Below are 23675 nucleotides of genomic sequence, written 5' to 3' on the forward strand. Positions count from 1 at the left end.
AGTCTGCTGACAGGCTTTGTTGCTGGTAAACTCCACCCTAAAGTGAGAGGGTAGGCTGAAAAACCATCTCAGGAATCAAAAAAAAAAAAAAAAAAAATAGAACTTGACCTTCCCAGCCAGTTCTAAAAATAGCAAAGATAAAAATGTGAACTAAATGGAACCTCTTGCTATATTTCTAAAATAAGACTTCTACCAAGCAGTGAATACAAATGTTCCTAGAAGGAAGTAAAGGTTAAAGTACCTTAGAAATGGTTTACAAATTTGCACAGGTGGAGGTATCAGATCTTTCCCTTTCAGCGATAACTGCAAGCCAAGGGTTCGAAAGGAGTAGAATTTGAATCCTTTGACAATTAAGTTGGCTGACATTTTTCCAATAGCTGACACTAACTAAATTGTTACCACTCTGGCAACCCTACTGGGATCCATCTTAGCGTGTAACTTTTCACAGTCTTCCTTGATCAGTTGGCACAGCAACAGTAAACTCTCAAGGTTGAGGAAATGAAATTCAATCCACAGAGTTGTAATATATTTTCTATAGCTTCTATGATGTGGGGATTTTGATTTTGGTGGGGAAGGAGGAGGGAGTTTTTTTAAACTTGGGAAGAAATCCAACGCTTTCGTGGATTTTCCTCAGCTTTGATTCTAGGCGTATGGTCTAGAAAAGACTTCCCAAGATTAAATGCATTAATTTAAGAAAATCATAAGTCACAGATGCTGTCGTTTTAGAATAATCTGCTCATTTGACAATAAGCTGCTAAATAAATTGGCAAAGAAAATTCAGCAAGAATATATATTAAACATGTTTGTTACTTGGGGGTGAACCTAAGGCTTCTCATAAGGGAGTTGTTATAATACCCCTGGAAATGTTTACATTCTGTGTCTACAAATGAGAGAGAGAGAGAACAAGGGTCTGTAGTGTGGAAATGCCAAATATTTGAGGAAAGTGAGTAAATTCTCTCATCTGGCAGTTCAGCATAGTTTATGTGGGCATCGTTAAATACGTATAGACATAGCATCTAATTTACTACGAATCAGTTGGATAAGTTTAGAGCAACGCAAAGAACTTTAAGTTCTGCAGGAAAACCCATTAGAAGCTGTATACTGCTTTACCAATGCATTTAATTTTTAGGACATTTATCTTGTAAGGAATTGCTTTCAAAAAATAAGGAGACCGACCCCTCCCCCACACACTATAGCTTGCCTTTCTATACCATTAGAATAGAAAAATATAGACATGGGTTTCAAAGAGCACGCAGCAAGTCCATGCAGGTACATATGATCATGACTGCCTTGTGTCATATGAGTGCACCCACCTCCCCAAATCTCTTTCATATTCTGTTTGGAGTTTACCATCATCCACAGCAAACCATGGGATGCAGTGTCTGATCGTTACCACTACCTTGGGTACATGACAGTCAGCCCCAACCAGACTCTGCTTGTTTTTCAAGAAGTTTAAAAATATTTGTCAGTTGAAATATCATCGTATACAAATTTGTGGTACTGATGACTCCTAGTGCATCTGTCTTTAGCATGTGGCATTGGGCCAGGTAGCAACCTTCTGTATCAACTGTTGTGCTCTCTCTTGTTAGCAGAAGCTTGTCACTGTACTCAATTGGAAACCATTTGTTTAATTTCTTTTTTAATGTGATGATCAGACTTTCTCTTTTCTACAGAGCGTGAGCAAAGTCTGGATCAGGATTGGCTGTCATGTCTGCCGTAAAAGGCACTAAAGGGACTTCAGCAAGTATTGTCTCTCATCCCAAAATTTTCTAAGGATGTTTCACTCAACTTTTATTGCTTTCATAACTTCATTCTCTCTACTTCTGAACTTGGACAGATCATCTCTATTTGAGGAAAGCCATTTCTAAGTATTTCAGTTAACACTGAGGGTCATGAAAGTCACAAAACTATGTGACAATAAAAAACACAATGACATATCCAGAAATCTGATTTATATCATATGCCAAGGGTTTAAAATGCAATCTGAGTAGGTTTCTACTAATTATTTTTTTCAATTTCCACAACTTCATTCAAAAGTACATTTATTTTAAATATGCTAGATGCGAATTTGTATTTTTTGTTACCTGTCAGAGGTTGGTTATCAATGGGTTTATCCAGTTTTGCTGCTGCACAATACATAATTACACAAATAACAAATTACTACCTTATATTTTCACGAATGCTACAAAATAACATAAGGATAAATTTATAGGAGAAAATCTATAACTATAAGCTAAGAAAATATATCTATATTAACTGTATTACTTCTTTCCCATGGCTATTTTATGAAATAAATGGTATTTTAATGATAAGCAACTAAAGATCTAAATAATATCACACTGCCAAAAGGCTGCTAGATCAATTAAGTACAAAGATATGAAACAACCTTGGGCATTAAACACACGCAGACACCCATAGGCATATAAATCCCATTAAACCACAAGATTAAAACAACAGGAACAAACTATCCCACTAAATCCTTGGAGGCAATTTAATGGAAACTATTATAAATCTGTGTAATATTACACACCCAAATTCAAACAAACAAAAGAAGGAAATACAAATCGCAATGAAACTATTTACCTCATTAAAAGAGAATAAAGCTCCTAGATTTCCTAAGAGCATTAGGAAAATATATCTGTTAATTCAAAGCCCAGAAACTCTGCCAACCTTGATCTGCTTATCATGAGCCCCGAGCTGGCTTTGATTTCATGAGCAATATGTGTGTCTGTTTATAGATTAAATTTGAGCATAAACTCATTTATCTGTAGATTGGTAAACTCCAATTCCCCTTTCCATCTTAAGCCATTGACTACAAAACTTCAAAACACCCAATCAGAATAGCAAAAGAATCTTTGAAACCAGATATTTCCCCTGTTCTACTTCACGTTTTGGATTTTTACATTTAGCGTGTTTTTCTTCCACTTTTTAACTAGTCATATAAACTTATCATGCCCCCAAGTTCATGGAGGAAATGCCAAGTACAGAACCCATGGTGAATTTCAGGCAAGCAGAGTAGCCAAAATCTACCCATGAATCAGAACAATTGGAATGAGCCCTGCATATCCCCTTCTGCCCCTTTTAATTCTACTACTGGATTCATTGACCTTCATAGCTCAAGTTGACCAACAGTTTTGAGCTAGGGAGTTTTCACAAATGTCTAACCTTTGTGTAAGGACACTTGGCCCATAGACCCTTTCTTTTAGAGAGAAAGGGTCTCTTAGAAAACATGTTAAGTGCCTCTCCATGTTATCTTTCACAATAATCATTGGATGACATATAAAAATGGATTTTTTTTTTTACCAGAAAGAGCCCCTTTCCACTTAAGAAACAGCCAGTCATTGATGTAAAATTAATAAAAGAGCACTTTAAAAAAACAAAAGTATGTTTTTCAGTGAATACATTCTCCTCAATTAAGAATATACATTAGAAAAAAAAATAATTTTGACTTTAAAAGTAGCATAAAACAATGAAAAAGGATTCATCTGCTGTCAAGTGTGGCTTTATCCTATTTCATTTTATTGTAAAATCCTAATGTCTTATTAAAGTACATGAGACAAATGGCATGATATGTTAATCTTTTCAAAGTTTCTCATATCCTTTAACCTTAAATAAAAATATGTTAGCACCTCAAAGTTTTCATAGCTGTATAAAAACTGATAACACTTTATTTCACACAATAAGATACATATCCAAAAGTTTAATAAAAGCATCCAAAGATTGGGGGTTGACTTTTCAACAAAAACAAGCAAACAAACTCAGATCTAAGCAACTAAACTAACTCTATAAATTTTAGACATAGAATATCTCAGGGTTAAACACATTTAATACCATCAAATGTCAATAAGTTGCATTTTAAGCAGTAATTGTGATTAGTGAAAAAGATTATTTAGATTTTGCTCTAATTCGAAAAAATACTTCTATTTCACCTACACACAAGAGAGCAAGTCTTTGATGGCTTTATAATTTTCATGTCACAAAAATGCAAAAATGCACAAAAATGTTGAATCATAAGTCTTCTCTCTTTTAACTTTGCTTAACACTCTTATTCTGGTGACACCATCACAGGATCAGAGCTGATGCCCAAAGCTCTATCAACCAGAATAGTTGGCGGGATATGGTGGTTTTTCACCTTAATCATCATTTCATCCTACACTGCCAACCTGGCTGCCTTCTTGACAGTGGAGAGAATGGAATCCCCCATAGATTCAGCAGATGATCTGGCAAAGCAAACCAAGATAGAATATGGGGCAGTCAGAGATGGATCCACAATGACTTTCTTCAAGGTAAGAAACTGACAATGGGTTCTCAATGGTTACCTCATACCGAGGGAGGGAAACGTGGAATAGAAGAGTCTCTCTCAAAAATAAAGATGGGGGGGGGGGGGCAGGTTTAAAAAGATAATAAAATTTACTATGACACGCTCCCATTACAAGGAACCTATGTGCCCCCAGCAGTCAGTATAAAGCAGTTGCTCTGGTTCCTCTATCCCCAGTTTAGTACACTCAGATCTATAGGTCAGTATCTTCTTGCCGTCACTAGAACAACAACAGCAACAAAAATGCTGTTTTCTGAATACAGCTCAACTACCCATTAACTAATCACTCATGCATGGAACCTATAAAACAAAGATTCCTTAATTTGAAATTCTGACAATCAGATTACAGAATACTTGAATATCATTGTTTTGTTCTTTCTGTTCTGTATCTAATGAGATAGAAACGGATAACAAATAAACGTATTGACACTGGAATTTATTTGGAGATTCAGAACCAAAAACATTCTGAGGGAGTCCAGTCAAATATTGTATCTGCACCAGTGAGGACGGTGCCACCAGGGTAGCCTGAAGCTTTCCAAAGCACCAAAGGAGAATTAAAGTTAGAGTCACATAGTTTTATTGTCAAGTGCATTTCATTGTTCCAGTATTTGTAATTACTTACTTAGAGTGATGCAACTGATTTCTTCCTTGCCTATGAAATAAGCCTTAGTACTTTTATTATGCAATCTCGGACACAATAGGCTCCATGGGTAGGCGGGGTGGTGGGATTTCAATAGATCCTGGGAGGTGTAGAGATAACAAAAACACCTTAGAGATCATGAAGGTCAGCCCTTGGCTTTACTTATGAAGAGAACAAAGCCTTCAGAAGCTAAATTATCTGCTCAAAGTCACAAGCTTGGTCTATGACAGGGATGGGTAGAACCTTCTTTTAAGAGGCAACTGTACATGTGAAGACAAAGAAAAAGAAAAACAGTAGCGCAACCGAAATAAATTCTAAAAACACCTGTGTCAAGGTTTCACATCTAGATTACCAAAAATGAAGGTGTCATCCCAGGATTGAGTAGATACTAATTTAGGAATAAAAAAACTAAGGGTGAAAAAAGGAACAATTCGTTGTTACCAGTGTTGGTTCACCAAAACAGGTACCACTTACACAGTAAATTTTATTCAACAATTAACAATAATAATTAATAAATAAAAATTACTTTGTTTTAAGAGTAAACTATACCCAGAGGTTTATCAAAAACAGAGCACCATAAAAAGTTAGGATTTACTTTTCCTCTCTGTTAGAAAAAAATGATTTTTAAACATTCTTTTCATTTTAAGAAATATGCCATTGATTTAGTGAATGTATAAAGGGCGGTGATTGTTTCTTCCCTAGACGAGTGTTGTTTTAAGGACAAATGACATTAAATATATGGCTTTCCAAGCTTCTGAAAGCTTGGATTTTTGTAAAATCAATAGTGTGAAGAGACAGAAGTTACTCCAAGCTAGTGATTCATCACGATGCTTGTCAGAAACGAGGAAAGTTACCTGCAAGGCATATAGGACTGAGGGACATTGCCAAAGTAGAATTGGGTATGTCTGAAAAAAATCTGAAATGATTTACCTCTTTCACCAGTATCAGAAAGTTTTAAAGTATTGGGAAGTAGATAAGTAGAGGCAGAGAAGATTCTCCTACCTTCTGGATGTATACTACAAATACAGAAGAGAGAGAGGCTGCCGTTTGCAAAAGCAATGGGCCTGACGTTGCTCCTGTGCAAATCATCTGTGTATTCACAAAGCATCCCTTGGCCTCATTTTGATCTCTTTCTGCCCACATGCCTCTTTGTATATAAAGGGTGCTGGTCCCCATTATTCCAGCAGGACCCTGGGGTGGCCACATTACAGTGTGTTGGATAGCGCATTTCCCTACAACAGTCATGAGCTACTCTCACAACTTCTACTCCCTGGGCATTTTCATAGAGGGTTCCTGCTTGCTCCTTGGCCCTGAAAATGAGGCACAAATGAAAGTGGTCTCTCAGGTCACCAGGCAAATGATGATTCAAGAAACATCTCAGGGAGAAAGAATGTGATCATAGTACCAGCAACAGCAGTGAAAAGTAGCAGCATGCCCAGCACCCTAGCTCATAGCCACACACTCTGTTTCTAAATGTCCTACATAGATGATCTCATCTGATCCTTATAAAGACCATTTGAGGCAAGTACTGATATTATCTCCATTATACAAAGAAAATGAGGCACAACTCAGTTAAATAGCTTGCCCCAAATTTACAAATCTGTCAATGGAAGAGGCAGGCTTCAGCCAAACCTCAGAGTAAGCTCCTTGAAGGTAGAGAATTTCTTTCTTTTGTTTGCCATTATGTCCCCAGAACCTAAAGCAATGCCTAGCACATAGCAGGCCCTCAGAAAACATGTTTCCAAAAACCAAACAAATGTACTAATGAATTCTAAGAAAGATGGAGGGAGGGAAGAGAGCAAGTGTCTTTGTCCATTCAGGCTACTGTCATGAAATACCACAGACTGGGTAGCTTATAAAAAACAGAAATGTGTTTCTCCACTTCCAGAGGCTGGAAGTCTGAGATCAGGGCGTTAGCATGGTTGAGTTGAGGGCCCTCTTTCAGGTCACAGACTCTTCATTGTATCCTCACATGGAGGAAGGGACAAGGGTTCTCTCTGGAGCTCTTTAATAAGGCACTCATCCCATTCATAATGGCTCCTTCCTCATGACTTCAACACCTCCCAAAGGCCTCACTTCCTAATACCATCATCTTTGGGGGTTAAAGATTCCAACATACGAATTTCAGGGGACACATTCAGACCACAGCAGCAGGGATAATAGAGACCCACACAGGAAAAGACACTGTTGCCATGTTCCTCGATTTACAAGTTAGCTGGTAGCCCAGCAACCTTATTTATCAAGAAGGAATTTATTTGTAAAAAGAGAACAAGGACTAAATCCGATTTAGTTTTCCCCTTGAGGGAGGCAAGCTGTCAGAAAGCTTCAGAGGGATACACACTCAGGGTTCTTAAGCTGGATTACTCCACAAGGGAAAGAAACATTCCAGGCTGTCAGCTCTCAGGGTAGTTCCACCTGGAGTCACTGAGTGACAGTAGTTAATGGTCAAAAACCTCAGTCCTGACCGTGCTCTTCATTACCATTTCACCTCGGCTGTGCCATCGGGGCTCCCTCCCTCACTTTCTCTCAGTTGAAGACAATATCCTCTCTTGGGCTATTGAATGAGTAAGAAAAACCATCTTCGCCTAGTATAACCTGGATCAGAATCCATTCTGGGGTCATAATCCATTTGCTCAGATGGGTCTCATCTCCACTCAACCACAAGGAAGGTTCTAATAAGAAGCATTTTCTTATCACACACAGTGTAACTTCAAGTGCTTTTGTTCCCAGGGGAAGAAACTTTTTTTTTTTTTTTCCTACCTCTGGCAGCATCCAAGTGGTAGAAATCTGTCCTTTTGTTTTCAAGTTGATTCTAAATGGTTTTTAGAGCTACGGAATAGGAAGTACCGAAAAGGAAAGAACTGTAGAAATTATCAAAATTTGTGAAGACACAAAATACCCTAATTGCTCACATGTGGTCTCTAGACCACAAGAATTTAGAGAAGTTTCTCTTTGAAAAGTGTGGTCAGAAGTTGCTTACTAAAGTTTCAGTCAAAATCTATTGGGTTTTTTTCCACTAGACTTTTCTACTCTTGCAGACAGCACAACCCTAGATTTCAAATTTAGTTTACTTGATTTTCAACATGAAAAACACCCCAAAATTTAATTTATTCAAATAGCTCAGGTGAAATTCCACTCTCTACCATCTGAATTCAGGTAAGGCTGAGGGAATAAACTGACATCTATTAAGCAAGTGTTAGTCAAGGTACTATGTGTCTAAGACAGGAAAGGCTGAAGCAGTTTTCCTTCACTGAGTCATTTGTATACCGAATAACTACATTGGTCATCAGAGACTGTGTTTACACAAGAAAACCAGGGTTAAATCATAAATTCAATTTCACATGCATTCACAAAGCTCTAGGTGGACACCTGGAATTTGATATTGTCCAGAGAAAGGAACAACTCTTAAGTTTTGTGGCCAAAGTCACTCTGTTAATGATACTTATTAAACATTATATTTTCTCAAGGTCATCAGCACTTTGAGTCTTAAAGTCTTCAACACCAGGGATGATATAATATCTATTTGTTCAAAGGATGTCAGTTACCACTAGGCCAATTACCAAGACAAGGTTAAAGAGAGGAAGAGTATTTTATCCGCCATCCAGGGACTGTTAAAGATGTCTCAGGAAATCCCCTGATATTTGGGGATCTTTTATTTCTCCTTGTCTTTTTTGTATTGCTAATAAATGGACTCTTTTTATAAGTCGGTGTTTTAATAATTTAGAATCTCAAGAGACTTCATTTGGGAGAATTTTTCAACAAACTCCCTTTTCTTTATCCCACTAGGGATAATACTAAATCATAATATGATATTAACTGGATTGGTTTCTCAACTCTCTGCTGCAGAATTTCTTGGTTCTTTCTACTGTTTCAAACGCTTGAACGGTAAAAGTTTTCCCTGCCCTTCTAACTCCCCAAGACCACCACCAGCATCTTAGGAAGTACAAAGATCAGTCAGTTCATGGCCAACCTGTGGACACAATGTGGGTGCAGCATCCCCAAGGTCAACATGAACCATTACCTCATTTATACCCAAGAAAATTGACAGCAATGGCATCCATCTCCAGCTTTCCCTTTCATAATGGAGCACTAAGACATTAGTTTTCTCCATCTCTCATAGAAGGTAAGGAAAGTACAAAACTTCTGTTCTTTCTCCTTGATGTAATTCTATTAATTACCTTTCAGGGTAAAGGGAATAGTCCAAACTTTGGTCTCATGATGACAGTTTAGCAAGTCACATTTTTTTCCAGTTAAAGAAGGCATTGTTGTAAAAAGTCTAAGCACAGTTTGAGGTCTAAAAAGGAGGATATCCCAATGTCCCTTGCAAATCAACCTCCAAAAAGAATAATGGTGCCAGTCTATTGTTCAGAGATAGAGGATACCAGCCAGTCTTCTCAGGAGATATGCCTAACACCAATTGCTGGGATATAAATTAAAATTTATGGTGAAGTGCTTCAGATTACATATTCTGGAGCAAGGCAGCATAGCTTCAGTTTCTGACTTTATTAGCTATATCAGCTAAGATAGTAATTGGTTTGTTAATATAATAATTAGCTTATTAGCTATACTGACCTTGGCAAGTTTTTTAAACTCCATGCCCCTGATTTCCCTTTCTGTTTATTAAGGATAAAAGCTAGCTTATAAGATTATTTTAAGGAATAAATAACTTCATAGAGGTCATGTGTTTACAATACTACTTGGCAAATTGCAAACAATCAGGACGTTAGAATTTACTGTAATTTTCACCAATAACGTCATCACCATTAGCATTCAACACCCCTACCTACACATCCTACTTTTCTAATTTCTGTGGATTTAAAAAACTCTAATTTGGTCCTTGTTCAACTTTCTTACTGTCACTGATCTCTGGAAGGTGTGCCTTCTACTAACTAACGGACAAAGAAATCCAGAGGAAATACCTGTGCCCCCAAGATCTCAAAGACCTCCAGAGGCCAGGCCAAACAAAGACAGTCTTTGGAAGCTTTCCTAAATGCATACGTGATGTTTGCAGAAGAACTACTTCCAGATGGTAGGTAGGAAACAGATGGTGAGGATGTCCTTAGAATTCAACTGAGCAGCAGAGTAAGGTAGTTCAGACGGACTCATCTTAAATTTTTTTTTTTTTTTCAACGTTTATTTATTTTTGGGACAGAGAGAGACAGAGCATGAACGGGGGAGGGGCAGAGAGAGAGGGAGACACAGAATCGGAAACAGGCTCCAGGCTCTGAGCCATCAGCCCAGAGCCTGACGCGGGGCTCGAACTCACGGACCGCGAGATCGTGACCTGGCTGAAGTCGGACGCTTAACCGACTGCGCCACCCAGGCGCCCCATAGACGGACTCATCTTAATTTATATGCTTTCTAAGATCTCCAATTTGACCAGCACCTGAGGTTGGCACTGTAAGAGACAAGAGAGGGACAGGTATAAAAGTGTGTACAAAGCTTGAAGACCTGAAGAGCAATAAAGAGACAAAATGCACACAGACTTGTTAAATACAATGCAACATGTGACTAAGTAGCATGTCTTGTGCAGACAGGAAGTGGTGTGAACATCAGAAGTCCTTGTGAGCCAGAAAGGTAGAAAATGCTCATGTAAGAAATGTTTCACAGTAGAAGCTTGCCTTGTAACAAATCACTATCCTCTCAGACCCAAGCCAGAGGATTACACAGATTAGATCATGATTCAGTCTAAAATGACTTGGATAAAATAGGTTTAAAAAAATCATAACAGACTTGTCATTTCTGGCTTTCATGGTCTACGGACTTTGGACCAGCTATGGGAATAAGGGACTCTCTAACCTTTATAATCTCCTTCCAAGGGGTGGTTAGGAGCTGTCATCAAGCCCAAAGACATTTCAAAAAAGTTATTGAGCACCACACCAGTGGAACTGAAGCAATGAGCCATTATGAGGAGACAGGTTTCAGACAGAAATAGTCATATAAGGAAGCACAAAATGAAAGACATTTCTCAAACTTCTCTGCATAAGAAGATATTAGCTTGTGTTTGAAAGATTCAGCTAATTTTACCACCAGTACCCAAAATGTTAAGTCCCATAGGTTAAAACTGTATTTGTTTGGGAAGAAATCTATGAGGTCAATTAAAGCTAACCTTTTTCAAATCCTGTAATATTGCCTGTAATGGACCAATCTTTAACTCTAGACAGGAGGAAAAAAACATGAAAAATGTTTTAGCAAAGGTGTTTAAATCCCACTGAGGGAGTTTTTTAAAGGGGAACATGAATTTTTAAAACCTTGCAGATTCTGCAAATGTCATAACTTTCTATCAAGATAAGAGCATGATCAACTGCAATGATCATATTACATACATTTGAAAGACAGAAGCCCTCACTATAAGTATGTTTTCTTAGATCTTTCGAAGTGATTTTTGTAATTTAAATATTTTTAAAATTTCATGAGAATGTATTATTTAATGAAATAATATATTTAATTGTGTGTGTTAGAGAAAATGATTGCTTTGAAGGCAAATATTTGCTCCCAAAGCTTGGATTTCTACATAGATGATTTCCACGTCTTTGATTTTTTTTTTTAATTTTTTTTCAACGTTTATTTATTTTTGGGACAGAGAGAGACAGAGCACGAACGGGGGAGGGGCAGAGAGAGAGGGAGACACAGAATCGGAAACAGGCTCCAGGCTCTGAGCCATCAGCCCAGAGCCTGACATGGGGCTCGAACTCACGGACCGCGAGATCGTGACCTGGCTGAAGTCGGACGCTTAACCAATTGCGCCACCCAGGCGCCCCTTTGATTGATTTTTAAGATTGTTCTTAAATCAGGATTTATCTAAAGAAAAAAAGTAAACTGAAGGTTTTAAAATGTAACTGGTTTTGGCATTTTATTTGTTAAACGTGCATATATTCACCACATTTATAATATCACTTTTAATAAGGTTATAAAGATAAAATATTAATAATTTATCCCAGTGTGTATGTATGTGTGTGTGGTTATGCATATATATATGTATATATGTATATATAGGTATATTTATATATGCTTATATATATATGTATATATATATAAGCATATATAAACATGGATCTCTATATAAAGTCTTCAGATGTATTGGTCTTATATAGAATTGCACAATTATTCATTTTACTAAATAATAGGATTATACATCTCCAATGTAGAAGCTTTATAACCTGGTTCAAGAAATATTGTGATAAATAATGCTTATCTCAGTAAAAATGAGATATTAGAGGCATATGTCTATAAGACAGAGGTTCTACCAGTCTTAAGACCATCTTACACTGAAGAATTTACACATATTTATACACAGGAAGAAACCCTGAAACTGAAAACAACAGAACTATATGAAATACAAAATACTGTTAAAGGAAAAAATATAAACAATATCCACACTTCTTCCTAGGTCCCAACTGTCACACTCCTGAAAATACTTACGTTTTGTCTAAATTTATGTAAATAGTTCCATATGTTACATGATGACTACAAGAGGTACAGGGGCTCTGATTATCAGAAAAATACCAATGCTACTTACTGCAATTGTTTCTTTAGAAAACTTAGCTGTTAAAACTAGCCAAGTCATGAGTTTGTTGTTCTGTGTATTAAAACAGATCCCCTGTCGATCCCCCCACCCCCCCCACCCCCGCCCCATTGCTTAAGAACACAGACCCTGGAGCCATATTGCTGGAATCAAACCCTGGCTTTATCATTTCCTCATGTGGTTTTCTGATTCCTCACCTATAAAACAGACATGGTAATGGAATCTTTCTCATGTGATCACCGTGAAGATTAAATGAATTAATATATGCAAAGTGCTTAGAATACTGTTTGTCAAACAGCAAACCCTGCATGTTCTGGTTCTTATTACTGCTTTCAATAAGTAGTTTTTAACTGCACACAGACACATTGTAAATCATTTCCCAGTGAGTGTTTAACTCCCATGCACTATAGGGAGACCAAAAAACAATAAATGGTGGTCATCAAATGGAGATACTATAGCACTCTCTTATAACAGATTTTAGATGAAAAAATGCTTAATCTTTGCCAACAATGTTTCATCGGCATCAGAAGAGCCACATAATCAGATTTAACCAGGCAAAATGAAATTATTGAAACCTGATGCTCCTGCAGTATTAAGAAGAAAAAAAAAGATGATCTAAGATTTAATAAATGAAACCTTCTCGGTTTTAGTGACTTTTGCTAAGAAGCTCGGAGTACTTTACAAATATTCTAATTAACCTTTGGCATATTCATTGAAATAAGAGGCATTCACTGCTTCTATTTTTTTTAATATGTATTATTTAAAATGATTTAGCAGGCTGAGACTACAGAAGATTTAGAAGTGCAAAAGTATCCAGGCTATCATTTGAACAGTTCCATTTAAGAATTATTAAGACTTGTGGGGTGCCTGGGAGGCTCAGTCGGTTAAGCATCCAACTTCAGCTCAGGTCATGATCTCACAGTCTGTGAGTTCGAGCCCATGTTGGGTTCTGTGCTGACAGCTCAGAGCCTGGAGCCTGTTTCAGATTCTGTGTCTCCCTCTCTCTCTGCCCCTCCCCTGCTCATGCTTGGTCTCTGTCTCAAAAATAAATAAAAACATTGAAAAAAATAAAAATAAATTTAAAAAAAGAATTATTAAGACTTGTGTCTTAAAAATGGAAAATGTATTAAAAAGGAATAAATCTAATGGCTATCAAAATGGTACTTTTTGACCTAATAAAAAATAAACATTACAAAACAGGGTATGACAATGGCCAGAACTCAGGGGTAAAGAGGAAAGAGATTCTAATTCTGTGCTTGTTCTTTCACTAACTAAATGTGACCTTCTGTGTGTCTCCAAAGTCAGGACCTGAGTTAAATAATACAAAGGAATTGGTCCAGAGAGTAGAACATGGAGGTTAAAGAATCCTGAAGGCAAACTGTGCCAATCATGCAGTTCTTCTTGTAGATTTCCAGTGGTAGAAAACTGTGTCCTAAGGTGTTAGGGCCAACTACAGATATTTCTAGCAGTTGAAAAGGTTTTTATGTAGCCACATTTTGGGTCTTCCCATATCTCTAAGCTCCCCAGCTTCTCAAATAGTCTACAATTCCAATTGTGGAATACAATGGAGCCCCATAACACCAAATTGCTAAATGATGAAAGAGAATTTTAAATGGAAGCAGAAGGGTGCTATTCTCTGCTACATTTTGTTTACCATCATTAAGCACCAGCAAGAATAACAAGAGGGGGTCAGAGGAATTGTAGAATGTTTCCTGTACCTTCAGCTTGACCAAGTGCTCTACCAAATGGTAGTTTTCTTACTGAGAAGAAGGTTTTGCCTTCGACACTTCAAAGGAGTCCATGCCAGCTAGACTTCCCCTCTAGCACCCCAGGGACTTCATATCAGGAATAACCTTCTACTCGGAGAAAGAAGAAGTAGTTGTGGTTGAATTAGATCCATGACCTCTGGCTCCACAGAGAAGACTACTCATATTGTGGTATGAAGAGCATGCCAACTTAGGGAACATTGTGTTACCAAGGCGTGACTAGATAAGAAAAGAAATTAAGAGTTTATAAGTTGTGTAGTTCACGGATATTGTGATGGCACCAAGTACATGATCAGCAGATACTTCTCCTTGAAGGCTGTTGAGTGCTCTTAGTAAGCCACATGTTATACAAGCTGTATGCTAATCACAGGTAGTAAGACCACAGATAGGTCTGTCATGTATTGAAAAGTTAGACAACCCCCACAGCAGATAATTTGAGAACCACACCCGATAAGGCTCAATAACAGGCTTGTAGGTTTTGAGTTGAATCTTTTCATCTCCTTCCATGATCTTCAACTCCTAGGCTCCCAACACTTGTCCATTTACCATAAATGAACCAATCATTTACTTTGTTTTGTCCTCAACTTCCCTAGGCTAAAAATCCAGTTTTCTATTTACAACATTCATTTTTAATAAAATTTAAACATGATAAAAAAATAGATGTTTTATGGGATTTTTTATATGGAGGCTGACTCCAAGTTTGTGTTAACATGAAACAAAATAGCAAGCTACTTCAGAGAATAATATGAGTTTATGAATTTAAGCTATATTGTCATATGTAGAGCAAATGAAATTAAATTCATTCTCAGAAGAAATTTTGTAATAAGGATATCCACCTTCCCAAGATCATTACAGTCCAGTGGAAAGAACATCTAATTTAAGATGTTGGGAGTCCTGGGGTCCAGTATTAGCCCTGACACTAACTAGTTCTGTGACTTTCATGAAGTCTCTAAATCTTCTACATCAAAATTTTCTCCTCTCTGAAAATGGCGGTTTGAATAAGCCAATTTCTAAAGTGTCTGGCAACTTTAAAATTTCATACTTCTAAGAAAATTATTTTCCCTTAAAGTAGTTCCCTGATGGAGGAATAATTTTCCCAGATGTGTATTTACTGCCGAAAGACAGACTGACCGCCCTGCACTCCTTTGAGTTGCTCTTTATTGTAAATTTAACATTATCTCTTTCTTAGAGGTTGAAATCATCCAACAAATGAGGCATTGACCCTATTCCCAAAAAGCATGCCTTTGTCTTGGAGACATGAGCTCCAGTTTGCAGATATCTCTGGGGTTGAGGAGTAATTCGCAGGGGCCTAATCGTGATCGAATGGCTTCCATAAAATACCAGTATCTATAAGGTACTGTTTATTGAATTGTTGTTTGTCTCACAGGACGTTTCTCAGGGGGGATCTTCAAATGCCTAACAATCCAAAATAAAGCCATCTGTCCTCCCTTAACTCATAAAGCCTACAGCATTAACCCAGGTCCTAAATAGAGTTAGGAATTAAGTGAGCCCCCAGGACCACTTGAGCATGAATAACCACGCCAGAGTTGATTCCACAGGTATTCCATTTATTGCTTATGGCCCCAAATCATGTTTTAAGCTTCTCTGCACTCCTGAGATGATATACCCTATGCTTGCCAAAGATGCTGTCTAGTGTGTAGGGGCTGGAATTAGCTCAGAATTATCAGTAATTCCCATAATGTCTTTCATTTTCAAAACAAATGGAGGGGAGTGTTGATGCAAATGAAGACAAATTCAGGAAAAAAAATTGGAAAAATATGGAAATTACAGAGTAAAATGTAAAATGTCTACTCATAGATCATTATTCAAAAGAATAGAAAATCCATATCCAAGCAATATGAAAACTAGGACAGTATATTTTAACACAGAAAGTAAGACAATGAGATAATGTAATGTATAGATGCATATATCATATGCATCATATTTATGGTTTATTATTGAATCTATCAAAAAGCTGAATAAGGGAAAAGACAAAATCATAGAACACTTTGAAATGAAATATTCAGTCCTCATTTTCTAAAATATAGTTGCAATTAAAATTGAATACGTACATAAAAAGCATATAAATACAGCACAGTTTCCTGATCTGAATTTCAACTTGAAAAGAACATTTATATTCTAAGTTTTCTAGAAAAGATAAGAGTGAATGGCAGTTCTTTCATAAATAAAGCAGCGAAAGCATGTGATTTATCTCAAGGCTGTCCCCAGCAAAGGCATGCTGTCAGGTATTGAGAGGGACATAACCAGAAAGCAGTAAGACAATGCCAACTGAAGGTAAGTAGCTGAAGGGGAATGGAGTCAGTAAGTAGAGTCCTGGAGTTAGCTAGTCACTCCTTGGCCCAATGGGCCTTGAAGATCTGTTCTTAGTGACCACATTTCATTAGGCAAATGCTGTCATTGATAACAGTGTTCTTTCTTCCCCAACTGAAAGCAGCAAAAGGATTCTGAGCCAATGTCTTACATCGTTAATTGGCAAGATCCCCTTTTCCTTCAATGGTTGCCTCAGTGCTTCCAACGTTTCCCTGTAGTGAATTGGACTCGGCTCAACTACCAAACTGAAGTCCAAGGATCATCAACATTGGCTTCCTATGTGAAAAGGAAGAATCCCTATACTATTTGGACCACTGGGATTTTGAATGGCTTTAGGATGCATATTCTCAGAGCTCTTTTGCTGGGGGGGGGGGGGTGTGCTTTCTTTACCTGCAGAAATCAAAGATATCTACCTATGAGAAGATGTGGGCATTTATGAGCAGCAGGCAGCAGACAGCCCTGGTAAAAAACAGTGATGAAGGGATCCAACGAGTACTCACCACTGACTATGCCCTATTGATGGAGTCCACCAGCATTGAGTATGTGACGCAGAGAAATTGCAACCTCACTCAGATTGGGGGCCTCATTGACTCCAAAGGTTATGGAGTGGGAACACCTATCGGTAAGAGAGGCAAGGCATCAGCCAAGACTGAGATGGGCAATGTCAATTATGAAGGATAGAAGGGAATAAACTCAGAGATACCTACTCCACACTCTGAGAAGTCCTACAATGCCTTTAGTGGACCAATAAATAAGGGAAATACTCATGTAGATCAGAGGCATGTTTTGAATTGACCATTCCCAGATATTTAACTTAATAAACTTTCAATCCACATTTCTTTTGAGTTCTACCACTAGATATTTGTTTGAATATATAGACTGTATTATTTTTACCTTCAAAAAATATTTTTTTAGACAAGGAACAACTCTTCCCTTTATTTATATAATTTTTTTAAATTAATTTATTTATTTGGGAAGGGGGGGGTAGAGGTGCAGAAAGAGAGGGAGAGAGAGAATCCCAAGCAGGCTCCAAGATGTCAGTGCAGAGCTTGACACGGGGCTCAAACCAACAAACAGTGAGATCATTACATGAGCTGAAATCAAGAGTCAGATGCTCAACAGACGGAGCCACCCAGGTGCCCTGCTCAAAAAATATCTTTAAAAGAAAATCTTCCTGATTAATCCTCTTGACATTATTTCCTTCAGTACCTATACATGCCTATATAATTTTTCTATCTTAAATTATATTAGAATATAATGAAATTAATTATGCATGTAGATGATAAAAATTGAAAGGCTAAAGTTCCATGTCAATAGAAGTAAAATGAAAACTATATCTATAAAAGAAAAAAGTTAAAGATTAACTTATACTTTTTTTCTGGCAATGTGTTAGATACAGTCAAGGATAACTAAAACCTCCAAATATTCCTATTTCTGCATTTTGTGCTACTGCTTTCTCTAGGGATATTATTGCCTTGTCGGCATACAGACACATACAGCAAGGTTTTCTTGTGTGTCTAACATATAGAACTATATTCTATACTTAAAGGACGATTATGGATTCCTCTCTATAGAAAAGTGTGTTGGATAATGTTCGGGAATGGTGGTAATATGCTTTTCTCGAATGAGTCATTAGTAACTTTGTGATGAGCATTCCAAATTTTTTTTAATGTTTATCTTATTTTTGAGAGAGACAGTATGAGTGGAGAAGGGAAGAGTAAGGGGGGAGACAAAAAATCAAAGCAGGCTCCAGACTCTGAGCTGTCAGCACAGAGCCCAACGTGGGGTTCAAGCCCACAAACCGTGAGATCATGACCTGAGCCAAAGTCAGATGCTTAACCAACGGAGCCACCCAGGTGCCCCATGATAAACATTCCAAAGAAGAGGAATCAGAGGCCATCTTAGACCACCGGGCTAGTCTAATAAGCAGAAATCTTGGTTACAGTCAAGTCATATGTTATATTATAAAGAATCCAAGGTAGATTAGATGTGCTTGTTTATAGATAGTATTATTTTTGTTTTTTGAAAGTGATTGTCCAGTCCAACCCTCAACATTAGACAGGGATCAAAAATTCAAATGCTTACAGAGGCCAAGCAGATATTATAATTGAATAAGCTTGATTGCTTGAGGAAGCAATAGGGAATGTAGCAACTTTGGAAAATTAGAGACCGCATGACACATTTTTAGGTTAGTCAATTGCACGTGTGAGAATTTGAACACAAGTATGTAGATATTCCATTTTTCATTTAAAAAACCCAGATTTTAGAGGTACCTGGGTGGCTCAGTCGGTTAAGCATCCGACACAGGTCATGATCTCATGGTTTGTGAAGTCAGGCCCCGTAGCGGGGATTCTCTTGGGATTCTCTGTCTCTCTCCCTTTCTCTCTGCCCCTCCTGCTCTCTTTCTCTGTCTCTCTCAAAATAAACAAACTTAAAAAAATGAATTGAAAAGCTTAAAATTTCGGATTTTAAGTGGACTGTCCTAATATTAGGACATTCAGCCACAAATTCATTAAAAAAAGAGAGACTAGGTATCCCATATTCAGCTTTTGATCAGTATTAATTTAATTAACCAGATAAAGATCAACTTTCTTTACATTTCAGCATGAACACAAACCAATTTTACTCCCTGCTATCTGGTGTTAGAAATGTATGCTACGGAGAAATTAACTCTGTTATTGTTACTAAGAATGTATTCCGAATAAATCTGCAGAATGATTTAGCTAAGGAAACTATAATACTTTCTTGTCTCTTTCTTTTCAATAACTTTCCCTGATGACAGTACTAACACTGCCAGTAAAGTGTATATTTGTGTTTCCCCAAATGGAAAACTCTCCTGTGATTAAGCCAATATGTTCTGCAGGGGACTCAGTGGGATTGTTAGACATTAATTAAAAGAATACCGTGACTCTTTTTGAAAAAAGTCTATTTCCCCAACCAAGCTTTGTCACCTCATTTTTGATAACATGGGTGGGGGGAGTGAGGCAGATGCTATTTTTATATATTCCATAACTGCTGCCTTCAGGTAAATGGGCTGATAAACGGATCATAAGTCAGACAAAAACACGAAGAGTGGGTGCTTTTGCCCAAATCTCTCCAAATCAAGACCTTAAGACTGATTGCATTATATTCTGCATCTTCTCAGAGCAGTAATTGTGGTCTCCACCTAGAATTATGTTTAGATTAAATTATAGAGTTGAAAACTGCACTGTTCTCATTTTGTCTTCCACCCCATAAGCCCACCTGACCACCTTTCAACTAGGCCTTGTTCACCAGATTTCCTGTCTGGCAATAATGATGGAAAATAACAATGGGTCTCACTCCTCCTGAGAATATTTGTACTTTACTATGAGACTTTTCATGGGCATTTCTTCCAATGAACAGAATATAACACTATGGTTAAAATTTGGGGGTAGGGCAAATAGAAAGGAAGCAAGGGGCTTCTTTCTGCAACAGTCCTGAATCAATGCAGCAATTTAAAAATTACTCTGGCCTCCTGTAAATGAGGCTGACCCTCTAATGAGTATCACTGTATTTTATATGATATGATATAGAGATTTGAATGTTCCAATTCAGTCTACTTTTTGCCAATCTCACCCATACTCTGACACACAAGATCCAAAGTTGAAGAGCCTTTCCCCCTCCCTAGATAAAGAGAAATACACTCCAGGAATTTTTCATACTGGTTATAAACCTGTCAGGCTTTTAAACCAAAAACAATGAAGGAATAATTGGAACAGATGGCAGACCTCAGAGAGAATACATCCCTTGGGAATACAGCTGTTGGATAAATTTGTGAGATGCTTCTTCTATGATGAATTGACTCTTTAAGAAAGCTCAGTTGCTATTCGGGAAGATCTGTGTGTGTGTATATATATATATATGTTTTTTCAAGTGACTTGTCATAAATCACTTCTCATGTCACTCAGTCCACTTAAGTAACAACAACAAAGACTGAAGCTAAAATATATTCAGATACAAAAAGTTCTCCACACACTTCAGTTCTTGCTCTCGCTGACTCCCTGAAGGCTTCAGACTCTTTGCCGTGGTCAAAGATTGGCAAAGTCAGCTCAGTCACGACACAAGATTGAAGCCTTTGCTTCTTTGAGACTCCCAGGACAAAAGTTCTGGAAATGTGCTTCCTGACGGATTTGAAATAAAGCTTCAAGAGAATGAGAGCAGTTATGGCTTAAACAGGTTACCAGGAGGCTGGAAATTACCCTCCTTAGAGAATAACTTTAAATGGAGATCCGATCCCCATCTGTCTGAATGTTTCAGGTATTGTGCAGCCTGAAGGCAGAAGGGGAGCACCAGTCAACATTTACTGAGGGCCCACTGTGCATACTGCTAGGATTACAGTGGCAACCGCTACCGTAAGAATCATTCTTAGGCTCTTCAAAGCATTTTATTATACATTGAAGCAAAGCTCTCCTGGTTTCACTTAATTGCTCACATGCTATGGGTATGTTAATGGTGCTAATTTTGACACTAACCATTATTCTGGGGGTGTTTAAGCAAGCGGCCAATATCTTTTAATTTGGTTTACAAGAGCCATTGTCTCACCAAAAATCCATTCTTTTAATTGACAAGCCACAATCTAACTCCAAAACATTTTGCTCTTCTTTTAAACTTGATTTTGACTACTGACAATGACTTTAGGAAGTCTTGGGAGGAAATAAAGAAAAATGACAAATGCCACAATGTGAACCTTCTGTTTTTCCAACATAAAATATGCCATGGAACATAAGGTTTGTGTATGTGGAGGTTGAAGGCAGGAAGGGGGGCAGGCTGTGGAGTAGAGAAAACAGCTTTCCTGGAAATAACACTAGGTAAGAAGTAAGAGGAAATGAGTTAAATCCTTGCCTCTGCCAGTAACCAGTACTTTTACTCATGCTTTCACATCCTAAATTTCTTGGAGTCTAAAATACGTGGACTGGACTATATGATTTCTAGATCTCTTTTGGTTCTAAGATGACACATTTTTCTACTTCCCATTTTATCTTTTGCATTTTTTTTAATTTCTACCAAAAAAGAACTTTAAAGTTTGCAAACAGAAAGAGCCAAGGTGTACTACCTTCCTAATGAGTAGAAGAAATGCTAACGAAAATTCTTAACATCCAAGGAAAAATTGAGTAAATGCATCTCACCATCTTTTAATCTCTTCCTTTGCATTAATTGGCATAGGAATCCAGTACTGGGCAAGCTACGGCTACGGGCAGATGTCAGTACTTTTAACATAATTAAAAGTTTGATGACATTACTAGAAGTTTGAGTATAAAAAATATCAATGAAGTCCTTGCAAATTTTCCAAACCTAACTGAATTTTGTAGAACCTTTGAAGTATCCAAAACCTAATCTTAAAGTGAATTAGTCAGTATGGACTAATTACTGTAACCAACATTTGCTATTTTCAAATGGCTTACACAGTAAATGTTTCTTGACCTTGTCATGGTCCGATGTGGACTGAAAGAGAGACTTCTTCATGTAGTCATCCTGGGACCCAAACTCCTTCCAGTTGGTGGTTCCACTATCCCTAGTGACTTGAAGTCCTTTCCTTCCTACTGCATATTTGGGGAAAGGGAGAGAGAAACTAGAGAATCATGTTGGGAGAATGTGAAATAGGACTGGAAATAGTCCTATGTCACTTCAGCTCCTAATGGCTGGAAACTGATCACATCACCATACTGAATGAATTGTAAGGAAGACTGGGAAATGTCTAGCTGCTGCCCTAGGAAGAAGACAAGATGGTACAGGTGTTCATCTAGCCAGACTGTCACAATATTAAACAACTGAGAAAAAATAGAATCTGAACAACGAAATCCCCCAACGTGGGGAGAGATTTATGAAAAACTCACCAGAAGCAAGCGTATGTCACAGAATCCCCAGCTCAGCTTTTCCCTGTTTAAAAGGAACAGACAGCCTGGGCAAGAGTTAATCTCAGCATGTCAGCTATCCATTCTCCAATTATGTTGATCTTTCAAAATATAGAATTCAACTTGTGTGCCCTTGGCCAATCAATTTGTGGATTGGGATTTCCCAACAGCCATAAAGTAGTTACCTTTAAGACAATAATCCTTCTTGACATCTTCAACCCTTTGGTGACCAATATCCAAATGACATTCCTTACAGGCTCTCCTTACCGGGATAAAATCACTATCGCTATCCTTCAACTACAAGAGGAGGGCAAACTGCATATGATGAAAGAAAAGTGGTGGCGGGGAAATGGCTGCCCAGAGGAAGACAGCAAAGAGGCCAGTGCTCTGGGAGTAGAAAATATTGGGGGCATATTCATTGTTCTGGCTGCTGGACTGGTCCTCTCTGTATTTGTAGCCATTGGAGAATTTATATACAAATCACGGAAGAACAGTGATATTGAACAGGTGAGTCATTTCTTTCTAGGATTAGGTAGTTTTTAGTTTGTGTTATCTGTCTTAAGTTTGGGGGTTTTAAAGATGTCTGCCCTTTTTGTAACAGTCTATTGAATTAGATGCCCAGAAGAGCCATTTCTGAGTTAGAGCAAAGAGCTCTTGAATCCCTGCCAGGTGCTGCTGGCACTGCGGTGCCATCATTTATTAATGAGAAGAAGGAAGCGCCTTATATACTAAATCCAATTAGCCCTATTTGGAATGGCAGTGCAGAAATTCCAAACCCAGTTAATTTCTTGAACAGTTATTTGCTCTTAAGATAGAAATCCTCGATAAAGCAGGCAAGAAATAAATCCAAAATTGGAAAAGATATAAAAAGATCTTTGAGAGAAATGTTACCATCCTTTCTGGAAGTGTGGATGCTGAGCACATGTATGAATGCAAAGCAATTTACATAAAGATATAAATGCAGTATTTTGAAACTGAGCATTTACCTCTCCCAAAACATGATCTATAAAAAGGTAATTCATCAGGATTTTTTGGTCAGGAATATGATAAATAACACAGAATGACAATGAAATATATTAGAGACTTTATTTTTCCAGATTGTATTTAGGATCATAGTTGATTTCAACAGTCAACCATTTTTGCCTGTCACTTTTATTTTTGATGGAAATCACACCAGGAGCTCCTACCATTCTGTATAAGATGATTATATTAAAGATAATTC

The 23675-nt window shown here is 37.6% G+C and overlaps 1 protein-coding gene across 6 annotated transcripts in view; it reads left to right on the forward strand.

Moving 5' to 3' along the window:
- Window positions 1-23675, forward strand: part of GRIK1 (glutamate ionotropic receptor kainate type subunit 1) — a 372168-nt gene that overhangs the window by 331015 nt on the left and 17478 nt on the right. For all 6 annotated transcript variants that reach the window (XM_045501539.1, XM_045501540.1, XM_045501535.1 and 3 more), the window contains 3 exons: window positions 4069-4286; window positions 16977-17202; window positions 22710-22960. In XM_045501539.1, the coding sequence (XP_045357495.1) occupies window positions 4069-4286; window positions 16977-17202; window positions 22710-22960 (695 nt within the window). The remainder of the gene's footprint in view (window positions 1-4068; window positions 4287-16976; window positions 17203-22709; window positions 22961-23675) is intronic.

The sequence above is a fragment of the Leopardus geoffroyi genome, chromosome C2 (genome assembly GCF_018350155.1).
Source record: "Leopardus geoffroyi isolate Oge1 chromosome C2, O.geoffroyi_Oge1_pat1.0, whole genome shotgun sequence".
NCBI classification, from domain to species: Eukaryota; Metazoa; Chordata; class Mammalia; order Carnivora; family Felidae; genus Leopardus; species Leopardus geoffroyi.